Genomic DNA, 15,563 nt, shown 5'->3' with positions numbered 1-15,563 from the left:
CCTCAAGCTCTCTTTGAAAATTTTATTATAATCATTCTTTGATTATAGTGTATTTATTTTTTTAGACTCACAAATAAATCTAGTTAATTTTTTTAGGATCACCAACTACAAACCTATACCGATATTTTTTCGGACTCACTATCAATCGAGTGAGTTTTAACCTTGGCTCACCAACTATAATCATACACTCATCCAATTACAGGCTTGGACCGACCTAAATCTTAAGTTTCTTTCTCTCAAAGAAACTTGTAAAGAAATAAAAATACAATGAGTAAAATTCAGCACAAAACAAATAGAAATGCAAAAACTCTTTTGAAGCATGATGAAGAGGCCGAAGGATTGCTTTTTGATGCTTGACTTTCTCTTCTTTGAATGCTGAGAGGATGCGTTAAATATTGTGGATGATCACTTCTTGAATGCCCTCTGAATTTGGTGCTTGAGTTCTCTCTTTTCACTCTTTTTCTTAGATATTCAATAAAACTCTCAATTTTGAATGATTTCTTCTTTCAATCTATTTTCTTATTTGTTTTTGATTCTTCACCTTTAAATAGACTTGTAATAACTGGAGAAGAGATTTTAGCTGTTGGAGGATGTTTGGGGCAAAAAGCTGAAGTTTTCAAAAATTAACCATTATAGTGACTTAGTCGACTAACTTTTCTCTGAGTCGACTAAATTTCTTACTGAGTCGATTCAAAATTCTCTTAGTCGACTAAGTATCAGATAACTAAACAACTGACTTTCTGTAACTTTCTGTCTTCTGAGATTTGATCGATTAACTTTCTGACTGAATCGATTAAAATCTTGTCTGGATCGACTAACTTGAATTCTGGATTGACTAAGTCTTCTGACTTTCAAATTCAATCTTTTTATCTTTTTCTTTTACTAAGATTGGCTTGACTCAATTTTCATTGGGTCGACTCAGTCAGCGTGCCAAGCATGCCATGAGGTCTTTAACAGTCTTTCTTCTTCAATTTGATTTTTAAACTAGACTTGCCTTCTTAACTTGATTTAATCCTTATTAAAACTCCTTGAAGGGTATGTTAAGTCAAAATATTCTTCACTTAGTCTTGAGTGGTGATTTTTTTTGTCTAATCTTTAAAAAAATTTGAATTTTTTATCTTGAGTGAGCATTAAGAACAATAAATCTGCACATTCTCATAAACATAGTTAAACTTTATAACTTATCCTAAAAACTTTTTGTCATCATTAAAATCAATCTTTGAGTCAACATGATGAAGATGAATGCTCTTGAAATCTCACTAAAATTTATGCTCAAATCTCTCTCTTTTCTCTTTCTTTTTAGATATTCAATATTTTTCACAAAAGTAAAAGATTCTCTTTTTAAATCCACTTAATCTTACTTTTCAAATAATTCTCTAGCTATTTATAATCTTGAAAAAGATTGGAGAATAAATTTTGACCGTTGGAGCCCTTGAAATAGCCATTAGGAACAAAAACTAGCCGTTAGAGTGATTGGAGAGCAAAAAACTGTAGTTTTAAAAAACTAGCTGTTACAGTCACTAAGTTGACTCAACCTTTCTTTGAGTTGGCTCAGTTTCTTACGGGATCGACTCAGTTGATCTCTGAATTGGCTCAATGACTATTGCCAGAAAATTCAGCCTTCCGTCATTTGCTACCTTCTGAGACTGGATCAACTAAGACTTCTACTGGATCGACTCAACTGGTATGTCAAGTATGCCAACGTACCAGAGTTGACTCAAAATCTTCTGAAGTTGACTCAAAATCTTCCAAACTTGAATTTCTTGGCCCCAATCTCATCTAAATATATTTGCTTCTTTCAATTTTATTTTCTCTTCTTCCAATCTTACTTCTTCATACCGAACCATCCAAACTTGTGTGAATTTATTTTTTTAAATGCTTTGGCATGGTATCTTGAGAGGATTTATTCTTAAGATAAATTTTTTATTTTGAATGCTTAAAAAATCCTACATCCAATCTTGAAACACATGATTAGAATCATAATTACTCAAAATTTGGCAATCATCAAAATCAATCATAAGGTCAATAATTTTATAAGATTTTTAGTCCAATCATTCAAACAAACCCTTACTTTTTAATAGTAACTATTTTAGGGATTACGACCTCATCTTTTATCTAAAACTATGCATATTTCCAATTTTATTTTTATTAATCCTCTTTTAGAAATAAATATTTATTGAGAAAAAAAAAACTTTGCAGCTTTGTAATGCTAAATCAATACCAAAAGTCATCCATCTTATTTGTTATTTGCACTTTGTTTACTTTTCATTTTTTTTTGTAAAGCAAACTAATATAATCTAAATCTTAACATATCGATGGATAATGATTTTGCTGCAAGTCAAAATTTGACATGGTGAATATTGCTTTAATAGAGCCTTAATGGCTTAATAGATTATTAATCTATTTATTGCTTTTAGTCTATCAGCAAAAGAAGGATCAGAAAAGAGAAAAAGAAATATTTTAGTTATCATTTGGTATCACTTTTATTTTTCTTATTTTCAAAATAAAAATATTTTATTTTTATTTTTCAATAATTAATTATTTTTATGAATATAAAAATGATGATGTTGATCAAAATAGTGATAATGGTGGCAAAGATAATAGAGGTTGTAATTATGGTGGTGTTGCTAATAGTGACATGCAAGTGAGGTGGAAATAAACAACAATGATAGTGGGGACATTGAAGATATAAAGATAGTAGCAATTATGATGGTAGTGTCTAAAGATCATAGGACTATAGTAGTTAGGCAAAGATGGTGGAGTAGCGATGGCAGTTGTCATAGCGGCGATGATGGTAGTAGTAGAGACGATAAAGAGAATAATGATAGTAGTGGTGGATATGATGATAATAAAGATTATGATGATGGTGATTGAGAGGACAGCTACTGCAATAGCAATAATGGAGCAACAATAGAGGTAATGCCAATGGTGGTGGTAAAACATATAAGGTTCTTATTTTTGAAATCATAAAAATAAGAATTTCTTACTTTCATTTTTTTAGAAATAAAAAAAATAATTTTTAAAATAAAAAATTAAAATAATAAAATCAAACATATTTTTTTTGCATTATTTCTAAAATTTTGTATTTAAAAGTAATAATAAGAAATGAAAGTGGTTCCAAACATGCTATTTTATTCTTATGGGCCCTTTTTTTGAGGGTAAAAAATTTATCTAAAAATTTATATTTTTTTAAATAAATATTTTTTAGATAATATTTAGATAAAAAAATAATTTATTCATATTTTTTTATGCATTAAAAAATGACTCAAAAATCTATTACCCATTTTCTTTTGTATTACTAGTTTTCTAAATAAATTGCTAAGATCTATCCATATTTTTCATAATACTTTTTATTATATAAATATTATTATATATAATATTATAATATAATCTAATATAATAATATAGTATATAATAATATTATATAATATATCATTACATTATAATATATTATATTATTATATTATTATATATTATTTTATTATTTTTATATTATATTAAAATATTATATTATATTAATATAATATAATACATAGTATATAACATTATTATATGTAATAAGATAATACAATATATTGTTATATTATTATATTATAATATATAATAATATATTATATAAATATTATTATATAATAATATAATATAGTATGATATAATATGATATATTATATTATATTATTATAATATAATATGATATATCATATCATATCATATTATATTGTTATTATAAGGTTAGGGGTATATTGGGAATGAATTAAAGATATTATTTTTTTGGTTGATGAGAAAATGATTTAGCCATTTTTTAGATGGATAAAATTTTTCTTCATTTAATGGATATATGCTATTCATAGGAAAGTAACTTATACATTTTGAAAAATGTGAGAACATAAGTTGATCAATAAAAAAATTGATCAACTTTTTCATGATATTTATTCATAAAAGAGCATATCCTATGAAGTTTTTTATTGGAATATTTGATTGTAATTATACAAATCTATGCGAATAAGCCTCTTGTTCTTAAGAGGCTGTTTCTGTCATCAAGAACCATGCAGCAAAAATTATATCTGTAGCCTCCAACTCCTTGTCCTCATGCTTGGGTTAGCAGCGGATCTTAGAACCACTTGGAAAGGCTTATGGCACAATGTTTATGTTCGTAAGGCTCCTAAGTATGGATAGGGTAGATTCACTAATGTGGTCCAATGGATTAAGGTATACTATGGCAGAATTATATTTGGCAGGTTATAAGAGCTCCCAAAACTTTTAAAGCAACTTAATTACATTTTACGAGATGCTAAGCATTGATTAGTTAGAAGATATAGGTGCAAAATAGAATGCTGAGTTTAATGTGAATTCTTTTTTACCTTTTGATTTTCATGCCTCTTGAACGTTGATAGTTATGCATTCTCCTTTTTTTTTTTTAATTTGTTAAAGTCATCTCTCTCTTATGTGTTACTGGCATCCAAGCCTTCTGCATCATTTTTCTTTTCTTTCTTTGTTTGGCACTTCTAAAAAAAAAAAAAAAAAAAAAACAAAAGAAAAAAATTCCTTTCCACATTGTTTCAATCATCCCATATAAAACATTCCATTAGTTTGTGGAATAAACTAACATGGAGCAAGTATGTTAGCTCATTCTTATCTTTGGATAGTTCCCCTCACTCTAGCAACATAGAATAGTTTATAAATTTACCTTATGAAAAATAACTTCAAAAATTTTAAAATATTTATCTCATATTTAAAATTAATTAACTTTTCTTACAACCAAATAAATTTATTTAACTTCTGAATCCTCAATTAGAAACTTACACTGTATTTGGTTAGGATCATGAAAGGATGGATAGATGAGATTGGAAGGATGGATAGCTTTCATCTACTATTTGATTCAAAAAGTTATAAAGAGGATGGACGAAAAAGGAAAGATTGTCCATCCATCCTCTCAAATTAAGAGGATACAAGGAAGGATGATAGACATTGATGAATGGATTTTTATATTGACAAAATTATTTCTTATTAATTTTTTTGACAAAACTATAATATTTTTTTACTTTTTTATTCATGTTATTTATATATATTTTTATATATATTATTAATCATACACTATTAAATTTTATTATTAATTATTTTAATTTTAATACATAATTTTGATAATTATAATTAAATAATTAAAATTATTTTTTATTTCTCTATTTTCATTTACTATTTTTATAACATTAATTAACTATCTAAATTAAATTATTAATTAATTAATTATTTATATAATTTTTATATAATTATATATTATAATAATTATATATATTATTTATTTTTTTAATATAAATAAGTATTATAAATTGATGATAATAATATTTTTATTAAAAGATAGTCTAGTAAAAATATTATATAAATATCATTCATTCCTTGTATACCAAATAGAAGAGAAAATTATTTCTATCCATTCTTTTATATTTTACTAAATATGTAAAAAATATATTCATCTCCTTTCTCATTCATCTTCTTTTCTTTATGATTTTTTTTTTTTTCCCATCCATCCTCCACGGGGCAGAATTTTGAAGCCACCTATCTGCACGTGTATTGCACGTGTAAAATAGGCAAAAGGCTTAAGAATTTTGTCCCCAGGAGCACGAAACAAAAGCCAACAAAAAGAAAAAAAAAAAAATCTTGGTAAGTCCACTATCTGCGTAAATCGACGGTTAAGATTTCTTCTATCAGACGGCGACAACACCATTTCTCTAAGGCGGGCGGCCAGGATTACATCGATGCCCGTTTAAAATACTCCCGACCGTCGCTAACGCTTTCCGAGCCAACCCATCCCGACGTTGGGTTTTTAGCCGAGTCGAAAGAGAGGGAGAAGTCGGAAGGGACCTCCACCGAGGTACTGCTCAAAACCCTAACCCTAGTTTTAGCTATCGTTTCTCCTTTGTTGTGTTTCTTATCGAATCGATAGATTCTTTGATTTCCTTCATCGCTGCTTCTTCTCTTCTCTTTCTTTTTCTTTACAGTTTTTTCGGTCAATCTTTGGAAGATTTTGTTATAGATTCTCGTCTTTGTTGTCCTTAAAACACTCCCTAGTGATCGATTTCTCAGTATTATCTATCTTCTGTCTTTAATGTTTGTTAGTTTTTATGGACTTTGCTAATAATCGGCATCTTTCTTGTCGTACATGTGAATCGATTCAAGCTCCATTTTTGTCAGTCCCGCTACTATTTAAATCTGTTGCTAAATATATTGAGGAGAGTTTTGGTTTGAGAAGCTCTTGTTGTTACAGAGATGGTAACGTTTGATGAATATGAGGATTTGGGCCTGTTGAATCCCCTTTATTCATCCGTAAATGATGCTGCTTTTTTACTATTTGGTGGATAGGATTTCATGAGATCTTGGAAATGAATAGGGAACGCGTCTTATGTTTTGATAAACGCTCAGGTTGACCATCCATACTTTGTAAGATCGGTGTATTGATCGCATGTGGTTAGACGGTTGAAGTTGCATTAAAGATGATAAATATGGGGAGGATCTTGAATAGTTTAATGTAAGAGTGGGCAGATCGACATTGTTATGCAGCAGGGAAGACAGGGACCATGTACTTGTAGGCACTATTTGTAAAAGAATCATTTTGCAACATTTTATTTTTGAAAATTCATACTTATATTTGGTTGGTTAGCTTGGTTGTTTCTGAATTTATAGAATCATTTCAGTTCTTAATTTTACTGGCTATGCATGTGAGCCAGCTAGTTACTTATGGGATGAGTTGTTGGATTTTCTAGCTGTTGATTCAGTTTTCAATATATGGAAAAAAGTTGTGCAGTAACTTCAGATGATTGTATCTTGGATCACATGTAACTTTGATCATTGCCAATACATACTGTGTTAGGGCGGTTTGTAAAACCATGGTTCACTGGCCATTCTTTGGCTTCCTCAATGAATTCAAGGAGGAACATTTTTCATTGTTTCTACAATATAGCCATTTTCTGTTTTGTTTGATGTTTGTCCTCTTAGGGCATGCTTAAATATGCTTATTTTGCTGGTTCTGATCTTCTGCTTTGTAGCATACTCTGTTCAACCTATCCATTTCATGGTTGGACTTTGATAACTACTTGAAAGACTGAACCTTATTTGTTTTGGCAACATTAGTTCAATTGAATGTCAAAGTAGTAGAGTTACTATAGTACAAGTCTCAATTCATTGTAAAGGATAGATAGTGTTCAAGGTTTATATTTAATTATTTCTTTCTGCTCGTGTGACAGTTCCTTTTGATTCAGGTGCTGAACAATGGCTTTTACCCATAAAATTGGGAATCTCTTTAAGAAAGCTACAGCTTCCAATCTATCAGTGTATCAAGCAATACGATCCATGTCATCCTCGAAACTCTTTGTTGGAGGTTTCTCATGAATTCTTGGCGGTTCTTTTCTTCACAAGTCATTAATTTCATGTATGTAACTGCTAGTATCTTTCTACGTCTCCCTTCTAGGACTCTCATATGGCACGGATGATCAGAGTCTGAGAGAAGCATTCACCAGCTATGGTGAAGTTGTGGAAGGCATGTGTTCCTCATCTGTTATTTGTTAACAATTTGCTTGTCATGCTAGTGAACTAACTGAGATGTTGCTTTTCACAGCTAGAGTTATCATTGACCGAGAAACTGGTAGGTCCAGGGGATTCGGGTTTGTAACTTTTACATCCACTGAGGAGGCCTCTGCTGCCATGACTGGAATGGATGGAAAGGTACTTCAATTTTGATAGCTTCTAGCATATTAATAGGAACTTGGAGAAATATTACTAGGCTTCATTGTTGGCAATGTTTTTCAATAGTCACATAAACCAACCTCCAAGCAAGCCTTGCTGCAAGTAGGAATGGATTCATAGTTTCAATCAGTTAAATCTCATTTCATTTTGCATACAGAGAAAGTGAACTAGAGGGCAGAACATGCCAAATAATTAGTGGTATTCTTTTTTTTTTTTTTTAATCTTGATAAAAATCAGGGGAATGCTAAGTGCCTGTTTGGCAAGTCATGCAACACAAAGGTCTGAATTATACAGTTCATGCAAGCTCAAGAGTTTATTTGATATTTATTACTACTCTGATAAAATGCATTAAGTAGTTCAGTTATAATATCATTTGATTTGGATGTGATTTATTCATAGGTTACATAGGATACATAAGAGAAGGTTGAATATTATGATATATTGCATAAACACAAATAAGAGCTACTCATTCGATACTTCCTTGGCTTCATGGGTATGTTTTGTTACTAGGTTTCATCCAGAGGCAAGTTTTTGGATAGGGAAAATTGTTTTAAATACCTTCTTCCTACAATGGTCTGAGTGTCTTTTTGTTCTGTCTTCTTGAATTCCAACTTTTTATGTTGAAGATGGAATACACTTATCAACTGAGTTAATTGTAGCATGCGCTACATGTGAACAAAAGACACTGTCCCAAATGATTCTCTTTTGCTATTGGTGTTCTGTATTCATTCATTAGTGTGTGCAATCAGCATTTTTTCATATTTTACCAGAAATACACCTTAGCTTTCTTGCATATCGTGTGCTATTTTATTCCCATGTGCCTTCTTCACAACCTAGCTCTCTTTTGGGTGTCTTTACACCCTGAGCTCCACCACCATGGGACCTGCACCTTATTGGACTCTATGCAGTGTATTTTTCCCCCATCTCTTTCATCATTCAAGGACAACTTTGACTTCTCTTTTGTTCTTATTAGAGAGCAGACTCCATTGCATGCTCTATTCTTCCAACTTTGGCAAACGATTCTTTTCCTAGTATATATTATAACTTAGGGCTGAGCAAATAACCGAAATCCGAAGAAACCCATCCAATCTGACCCAATAAACATCGGTTTTGGTTGGTTGAAAGACATAAATCGGGTGGAATCGGATTGGGGTTTATAAAAAATCGATTATTTACAGTCAAGTTCGGTTCCTACACTTTTAATCCGTATGAAATCGAACCCAACCGATGTAGTATTTCATAAACTCACTTTTATTTTGGACGGCATCGTTTAGACTTCAATACTTCAATACTTCATTTAGACTTCATTCTAAAGATTTAGGTTTTTTTTTGCATTAACTTGACAAAAAGAAAAGCAAATAAGCTTAAGTGGGTCAATATTGGACTTAAAATCAACATTGGTTCAACATTGAAGGCTAAACTGATACAACCCATCCGAACCTGCTGCAAATTATTCACTTCGGTTTCAAATGATTTATATATGATAAACAGTTGGCAGCGGGTTGAATTTTCTCCAATCCATTTGGGTTCGGTTTGGCGAAATTTTTCTCTCAACCCAACTGAACCCGACCCATGCTCAGCCCTGTTATAACTTACGTTTTTGAGTTGGTTTGCAACAAAGACGTACTTCTCAGCCATTGTGAGCATATCTGAATTTTCTTGTTATTTATTCATGATAATGAAAAATCATTGATTGCTTATATTTTAGGAAAAATTACAGGAACACCTCGCTCTTCCAATTTTATTTATACTCATATACTTTAAAAAGTATCAAATTGATCATTTTAGTTATCAATATATTTCAATATGGTGCAACCATTCATCTTATCAACAAATAGTATTAGCTTTTCTTTTTAATGAACAGAAATGTTCCTCGTGATAGACTTGGAGGAGGAAGAGGATGAGAAAGAGAAGTGGATGAAAAAGAGAGAAAGGGAGAAGGGCTGTCGGCAAAGAATGAGTTGGAGGAGGACAAGAAGAAGAAGAGGGTAGGGAGGAAGGGGAGGGGGAAGGATGGGTTGCAGGCGAGGAGTGGAGGTGGAAGGGGCCGTCGTGAAGGAGGATGGCTTATGAGCAGCTTGGATGAGGAGGAGGATGAGAAGAAGAAATGGACGAGGAAGGAAAAGAGGTGGAGGAATGGGTGGGTTTGGAGGAGAAAGAGGGTGAGAAGGAGAAAGATGATAAGAAAAAGTGGATGAGGAGGAAGGGGAGGATGGAAGAGTGGCTGCCGGCAAGGAATGAGTTGGAGAAGGACAAGGAAGAAAAGAGGATGGGGAGAAAGAAGAGGGGGAAGGCAAGAAGGGCCGGAGGTGGACGTGGCCATCGTGGAGGAGGATGGTTTATGGGCAGCTTGGAGGAGGATGAGAAGTGGATGAGGAGGAAGGGGAGGAGATGAAGAAATGGGTGGAGGTGGAGGGAGCCACTATGGAAGAGGAAGGGGAGGAGGAGGAAAAGGGATGCCGCGATGGAGGAGAAGGGGATCAATTGAATAGGAAGGAGGGAGGAGGGAGGAGATGAAGATAAGAATATTTTCATCATTTTATAAAATTTCTTGAACGAAGATAGATGGCTGGACCACATTAGAATATATCGATCGTTAGAACGGCTAGTTTAATGCTTTTTAAAGTATAGAAGGTGTAAGTGAAATTGAGTTAAAGCTAGGGTGTGTTTCTGTAATTTATTCTATATTTACCATGGAAGAATAAGAAAATAAAGAACTATATTGGATTTGAAGATGTGCTGATGATGTTTTCAAATGGGAATTTGGATTATTTGTTTGATTTAGTTTTTGTGTGCTTATAATACCCTCTAATTTAGTAATGCCAACTTTTCAAAATGTTGTGTTGAAATTCTCTTTGATAAAACACTGCTGTCATTTCTCCTAAACAAATTGCATGTTAGGTGTCAACCATCTAATTGACTTGTGTAAGAAGGTTTGAAATTTCTGTTTTGGGTTATGTTCCCGTCACTTGAATTAAAATGTTTATGGCATGTTTTCTTAAATTTTTGAAGGTTAGGGCCCCTTTTTTGTCTTTTGATATCATAGAAGTGATATTTGAAGGTTGGTAAATGGTATGAGGTAAACATTAAGAATGTGAAAAAAATCAAAGCAAATGATTCAAAAAATTCTGTCATGTTGTAGAATCAATTGTGCCTCAGATCATCAGAAGATTTGATATTGGCCGTCTGTGGACTTTTCAGAACATCTTACTGGCTTAATGTTGACTTGTCCCCTAAATTCATAAAATGGGAAAATAGGCTGATTTGTGTTGTTTGTATGGCATCTCTAATATCAGTCAGTCATCTGCTTCATCTCAAACATGATAAAATTATATCATGCGACAGAGCTTTGTGTTAGGATCTCTATCTCATTAGTCACTTAGTTGATTCTTTAAAACATTGTCATGTTATAATTTCTGACAGCCTTATGTTAGGATATCCATCACTGCACATCTCTTAATTGCTTCACCTCAAACATGATTATGTTACAATGTGCAGGAGTCTTACCTCTTACGATAGGGTCTTCTTAGCTGTATGGGATCTTTTTAATGCCCTTTCAGTTTGCGATCTTGTGGAACTAATGCTATTTATTTTGAAAACATAAAATCATATTCTTATGTCAAGACTTACTCTGAACCAATTAAAGAAACAATGCTTAATATTTTGAAGGAAAGGTTTAAACAAATGGAGCAAGCACAAGCCTTCATAGTTGTTGGACTTTTGGTGTCTAAATCTTTGTACCAGAAAAGGGAAAGAGGAAATTCTGAGGGCTAAGTAATAAAAGTAGCCATTGTGGGTTGCCAATGGTGTGGTTTTTGGAAGTCAGCTGGTCCGTGTTCTGCCTATGCTAGACATATCCTTACTATCATGAACCGATATTTGGTCTTGTCAGTTTGTAGTTTCTATATAAGAAGGCTTTGCCTCTTTTGACTGGATTGCTCTTTGTTGGGGTTGATAGCAGGGAAAGACAATTTTTTATCAAAGCTGGATGTGAAAACCAGACAATATTCTGCATTCTGGATTTTGTTGCAACTCTTGCTCTACTGAAGCTGCTGCTTTTAGATGGGCACAAAAATGTTAGATTATATGCAGCATTGCATTTTCTATAATGATTGTGATTTGATGTTCTAAGATGGTGTTAAATGCTGAAAAATCCAGGTCTTCAACTAGACACATGCATTGCGCAACTGTAGGTGATTATTTGTGCATAGCATGTGAATTTTGTTTGTTTTCCGAGGCCATGGGTAGTTTGTTAAGACTGTATGGTGTTTGTTGCACTGGCTTGAAAATCATACCATGTATTGGTGACTTCCATGCAAGGTAGAGCCGAAAAGGTAAAGGAAAAAGAAATTTATTTGTGTGTATGGTGGTGACCTGTGGGGTATTTCTCCCCGCCATACACTGTTAACAATTTTCTAGGTTGGAATAGGGATGCAAAACAATTACTAAACATGTACTGTTATGTGAGGTTGTGGGTAATTGGTAACTTTGCTTGACATACGTGGTCTATCTACAATCTCGTGCTTGATCTTTTAACATGAATATAAACATCCTTTTTTAATGATATCAGGACATTTATGAATACTGACTATTTAAGGAATGCACTGTTATCAACTGTTTAGATTCGATCAGAGATGCAAGACAATTGGCAGACATCCATTATTACATGAGAAAATGTATTAATTTTGTTCAGTATGCATTTGTCTCTGAAATCCAATGTTTCATCTTCTAGCATGACTGAGTGATCTTCTTTTTTTCCTATTTAAGGATCTTCATGGCCGGATGGTGAGAGTCAACTATGCTGCAGAGCGGAGAGGATTTCGTGGAGGCTATGGTGGTGGTGGCGGTGGCTATGGTGGAGCTGGCTACGGTGCTGGTGGGGGCTACGGTGCTGGAGGGGGATATGGAGGCGGTAGTTATGGTGGTGGTGGCGGCAGCTACAGTGCTGGAGAGGGATATGGAGGCGGTGGTTATGGTGGTGCCAGTAATTACAGTGGAGATACCTACGGCAGTGGAGGAGGTGGTTATGGTGGTGGAAGTACCGGTGGTTATGGTGGTAGCAGTGGTGGTGGGGACCACAGTGTTGCAGGAGGAAGTGGTGGTAGTGACAACTATGTCGGTGGTGCCCCTGCTGATAACTATGCCAGCAGTGTTGGTGGTGCTGCAGGTGGTTATGGTGGCAGTGGTGGCTATGATGGGAGCGGTGCCACAGACTACGGCAGCAGTGGCAACCAATACAGCAGCAACACAAGCAGTGCTGATGCTGGTTGTGAGAATGAAAGTCAAGACAACTTGTTGGATGACAGTTTCAAGGATGAGGATGATGAGCCTGATAACTATGCCAACAAACGAAGCTGAGGCTAATGAACCACGATATGCTCATGTCGGATGAACATTTAGACGAGTCGCAGATTGGGAAGGATAATGATTAGCATTGTCTGTCATCAAATCTCAAGAGTGAAGTTTACAAAGAGGGCATTATCTGTAAACTTTGTGTTACAGAAGCTAGCTCATTACTATCTTGTGTTATTTTGACTGTTCTTTGCTTTAATTAATGTTGTGGAAATCTGAACGGTGAATTAATACTGGGTTACTTTGATCTTAATGCATAGATGCATCTCTGTGCTGTAGACATTTGTTCTGGATATCAATTTAAGGGTATCTCGAGATGGTCAACCTACTCATTGTATGTTGCATTTATATATATATATATATATATATATATATATATATATAGTTTTCTTTCTCTTTAGCAGAATTTATGTCCGGTTTCAATAGGACTGCTGGCTCCAACTCATATTTCTGCTGTATGTTGAGGTTCGGGATGGTCCTATAAGCGTCCCAGCTGCAGTTAATTATCGGTACATTCTTTAGTGTGAGAAACATTTCAGATTTATGCACGTATCTAGTGATGGCATCACCGTTGCCTTTTTCAAAAAACATAAGATAAATGGGAAAGAATGCCAAATTCCTTGGTCTTTATTAACTTTTATTTCGATCTTGCATGGAGCAGTAGCTTGGTTGGTGAATTTGGCAAGAAAAGGGGGGTATTGCGTGATCAAAAAGGAGGAGGAAGAAAGAAAGGTAAATTTTGCTGAAAAAAAGAAAGAAAATAAAAGGGAAAAATATTCTATGACCGGTATTTGGCATTTCAACTCATGATATACTCATGAATACGAGGTCGTACAATAGGACACGCTAGGTCCTGATCCACATTTTCCAAATCTAACCAGATCAGTTCTTATGCCACATTCCATTTATCCTACAGTTTCAATCATTGGATTCGCAAGAATGTGTGATAAAATCGTTTAGCTTAACAATGTGTGATAAAATCATCTACCCTAACCTTCTTTTTAGGGTCTTAAAGTCTCTTCTTGGCTTGTGCTCGAGGTGATCAATGGTCACATAAAGCAAAACTAATAGCATGGCCTTTTAGAGCTCTGAAAAGAACAAAACCTTGCTATATCCTCCAGGAGCTGCGAGCAACTAACTGTTCATGGCCTGGATTGCCCGTTAAACCGTATTAGCATGTCGTACATCAGCAGGGTTGGTCACGACATTTTTTAGATCAGAGGTCAAATAAAAAAATAAAATTTTTTTATTAAAAATTAATATATTTTAAATATTAATTATCATTGAAAAATTAATCTACATGTATTTTATGATGTAAATTTTTTTATAAATTTTTTATAATTAATATTTGACAATAATTCTTCCTCTATATAATATAATTAAATCATTTAATTTTTTTTGTAACATCATTGATCGTAAATATGATTTTAATAATTTTAATTTTGAAAAAAAATTTTCAACGAAGGCAATAGTATTAAGTATGGTCATTGGTCAATAATTCTCTACATGCAATTGATGTATTTAGATAACAATTCATTTATAAAGACTTCATAAACGGAGAGCTAGAAAGAGAATTGGAGGAAATAAACGGTAAAGAAAACAAACGAGAGGTGCATACGAATTAGGATCTTCTTTTGACTCCACCCGCAGAAGATCCCATAAATCTCCAAAGAATCCTAAATATTACAAATTAATCCCTAATTACACCTTCCCTTCCCCATCCTCTTTAAACCAACCCATCCCTACGGACTTCCTCCCCCCCCCCCCCACAGTGGTCAATGGATCCAACGCCGGCTGCCTCGCTGTCGGCCAACTCCCGACTTGGCTGGCTTAACTCGACCGTGGTCAAATCTTGGTTTGGGAAGCGGCTCAAACTCGCCGAGTGGGGCTCCACCTTCACGATGAAGATCCGTGTTGGCACCGCCACCTTCCTAACCATGGCCTATATCCTCGTTGACTCCGACGCCACGTGCTCGGTCTTCGACTACGACAATCCCACGTCGACGTACAAGTTCTCGTCGATCGACCCCAACTACACCATCTACCTCGAATTCATCCGTCGTGACCTCATCATCGCCATGACTGCCTCCTCCATCATTGACTCCATCATCATGGGCGCATTCGCCAACCTCCCTCTCACCCTCGCCCCTGGCATGAGTGCCAATGCCTACTTCGCCTATACCATCGTCGACTTCCACGGCTCCGACAACCTCTCTTATGGCAACACCCTCGCCACCGTCTTCCTCGAGGGCCTCCTCTTCCTTCTCAGGAAAATTGGAACCTAGGGGCCTGTGGCGGACGCCCAGTTCAACCCGCCCCAAGGCCGGCCCTGTACATCAGATATCTACAGAGAAAGTAAAACAAAGAAAAAAAATGGGAGTAGACAATAGGAAACAGGGAAGGTTTGGAGATAAAATTATTTGCCAGTCCTCCATCCCTCCTAAATTGCAAACAACAAAAATTTTTGATCCAAT

The 15,563-nt window shown here is 34.3% G+C and overlaps 2 protein-coding genes across 3 annotated transcripts; both read left to right on the top strand.

The window, feature by feature from the left end:
• Positions 1–5,744: 5,744 nt before the first annotated feature.
• LOC105058086 (uncharacterized) lies at positions 5,745–13,417 on the top strand. Of its 2 annotated transcripts, none has more exons than XM_010940878.3 (5): positions 5,745–5,869; positions 7,254–7,372; positions 7,463–7,531; positions 7,610–7,716; positions 12,505–13,417. In XM_010940878.3, the coding sequence occupies exons 2-5, from the start codon at positions 7,264–7,266 to the stop codon at positions 13,093–13,095; spliced, it is 876 nt and encodes a 291-aa protein (XP_010939180.1). In that variant the 5' UTR covers positions 5,745–5,869; positions 7,254–7,263; the 3' UTR covers positions 13,096–13,417. The 2 variants fall into 2 exon arrangements, with proteins under 2 accessions (XP_010939180.1, XP_010939181.1); XM_010940879.3 differs by having other exon boundaries at positions 5,749–5,869; positions 7,239–7,372.
• Positions 13,418–14,867: 1,450 nt separating this feature from the next.
• On the top strand, positions 14,868–15,374 carry LOC140853972 (adenine/guanine permease AZG1-like). The gene has a single exon (XM_073249091.1). The coding sequence runs from the start codon at positions 14,868–14,870 to the stop codon at positions 15,372–15,374; it is 507 nt and encodes a 168-aa protein (XP_073105192.1).
• The last annotated feature ends 189 nt before the right edge of the window (positions 15,375–15,563 follow it).

This window comes from Elaeis guineensis, chromosome 15 (genome assembly GCF_000442705.2).
Source record: "Elaeis guineensis isolate ETL-2024a chromosome 15, EG11, whole genome shotgun sequence".
Classification (NCBI taxonomy): Eukaryota; Viridiplantae; Streptophyta; class Magnoliopsida; order Arecales; family Arecaceae; genus Elaeis; species Elaeis guineensis.
This window is presented reverse-complemented; position numbering and strand designations above follow the sequence as displayed.

Excerpts from the sequence above, each read along its gene's own strand:
- LOC105058086 (XM_010940878.3), top strand. The coding sequence starts at position 7,264 with ATGGCTTTTACCCATAAAATTGGGAATCTCTTTAAGAAAGCTACAGCT. Across the intron at positions 7,532-7,609 it reads CTATGGTGAAGTTGTGGAAG|CTAGAGTTATCATTGACCGA; the intron begins GCATGTGTTCCT and ends TGCTTTTCACAG. Across the intron at positions 7,717-12,504 it reads TGACTGGAATGGATGGAAAG|GATCTTCATGGCCGGATGGT; the intron begins GTACTTCAATTT and ends TTCCTATTTAAG.
- LOC140853972 (XM_073249091.1), top strand. The coding sequence starts at position 14,868 with ATGGATCCAACGCCGGCTGCCTCGCTGTCGGCCAACTCCCGACTTGGC.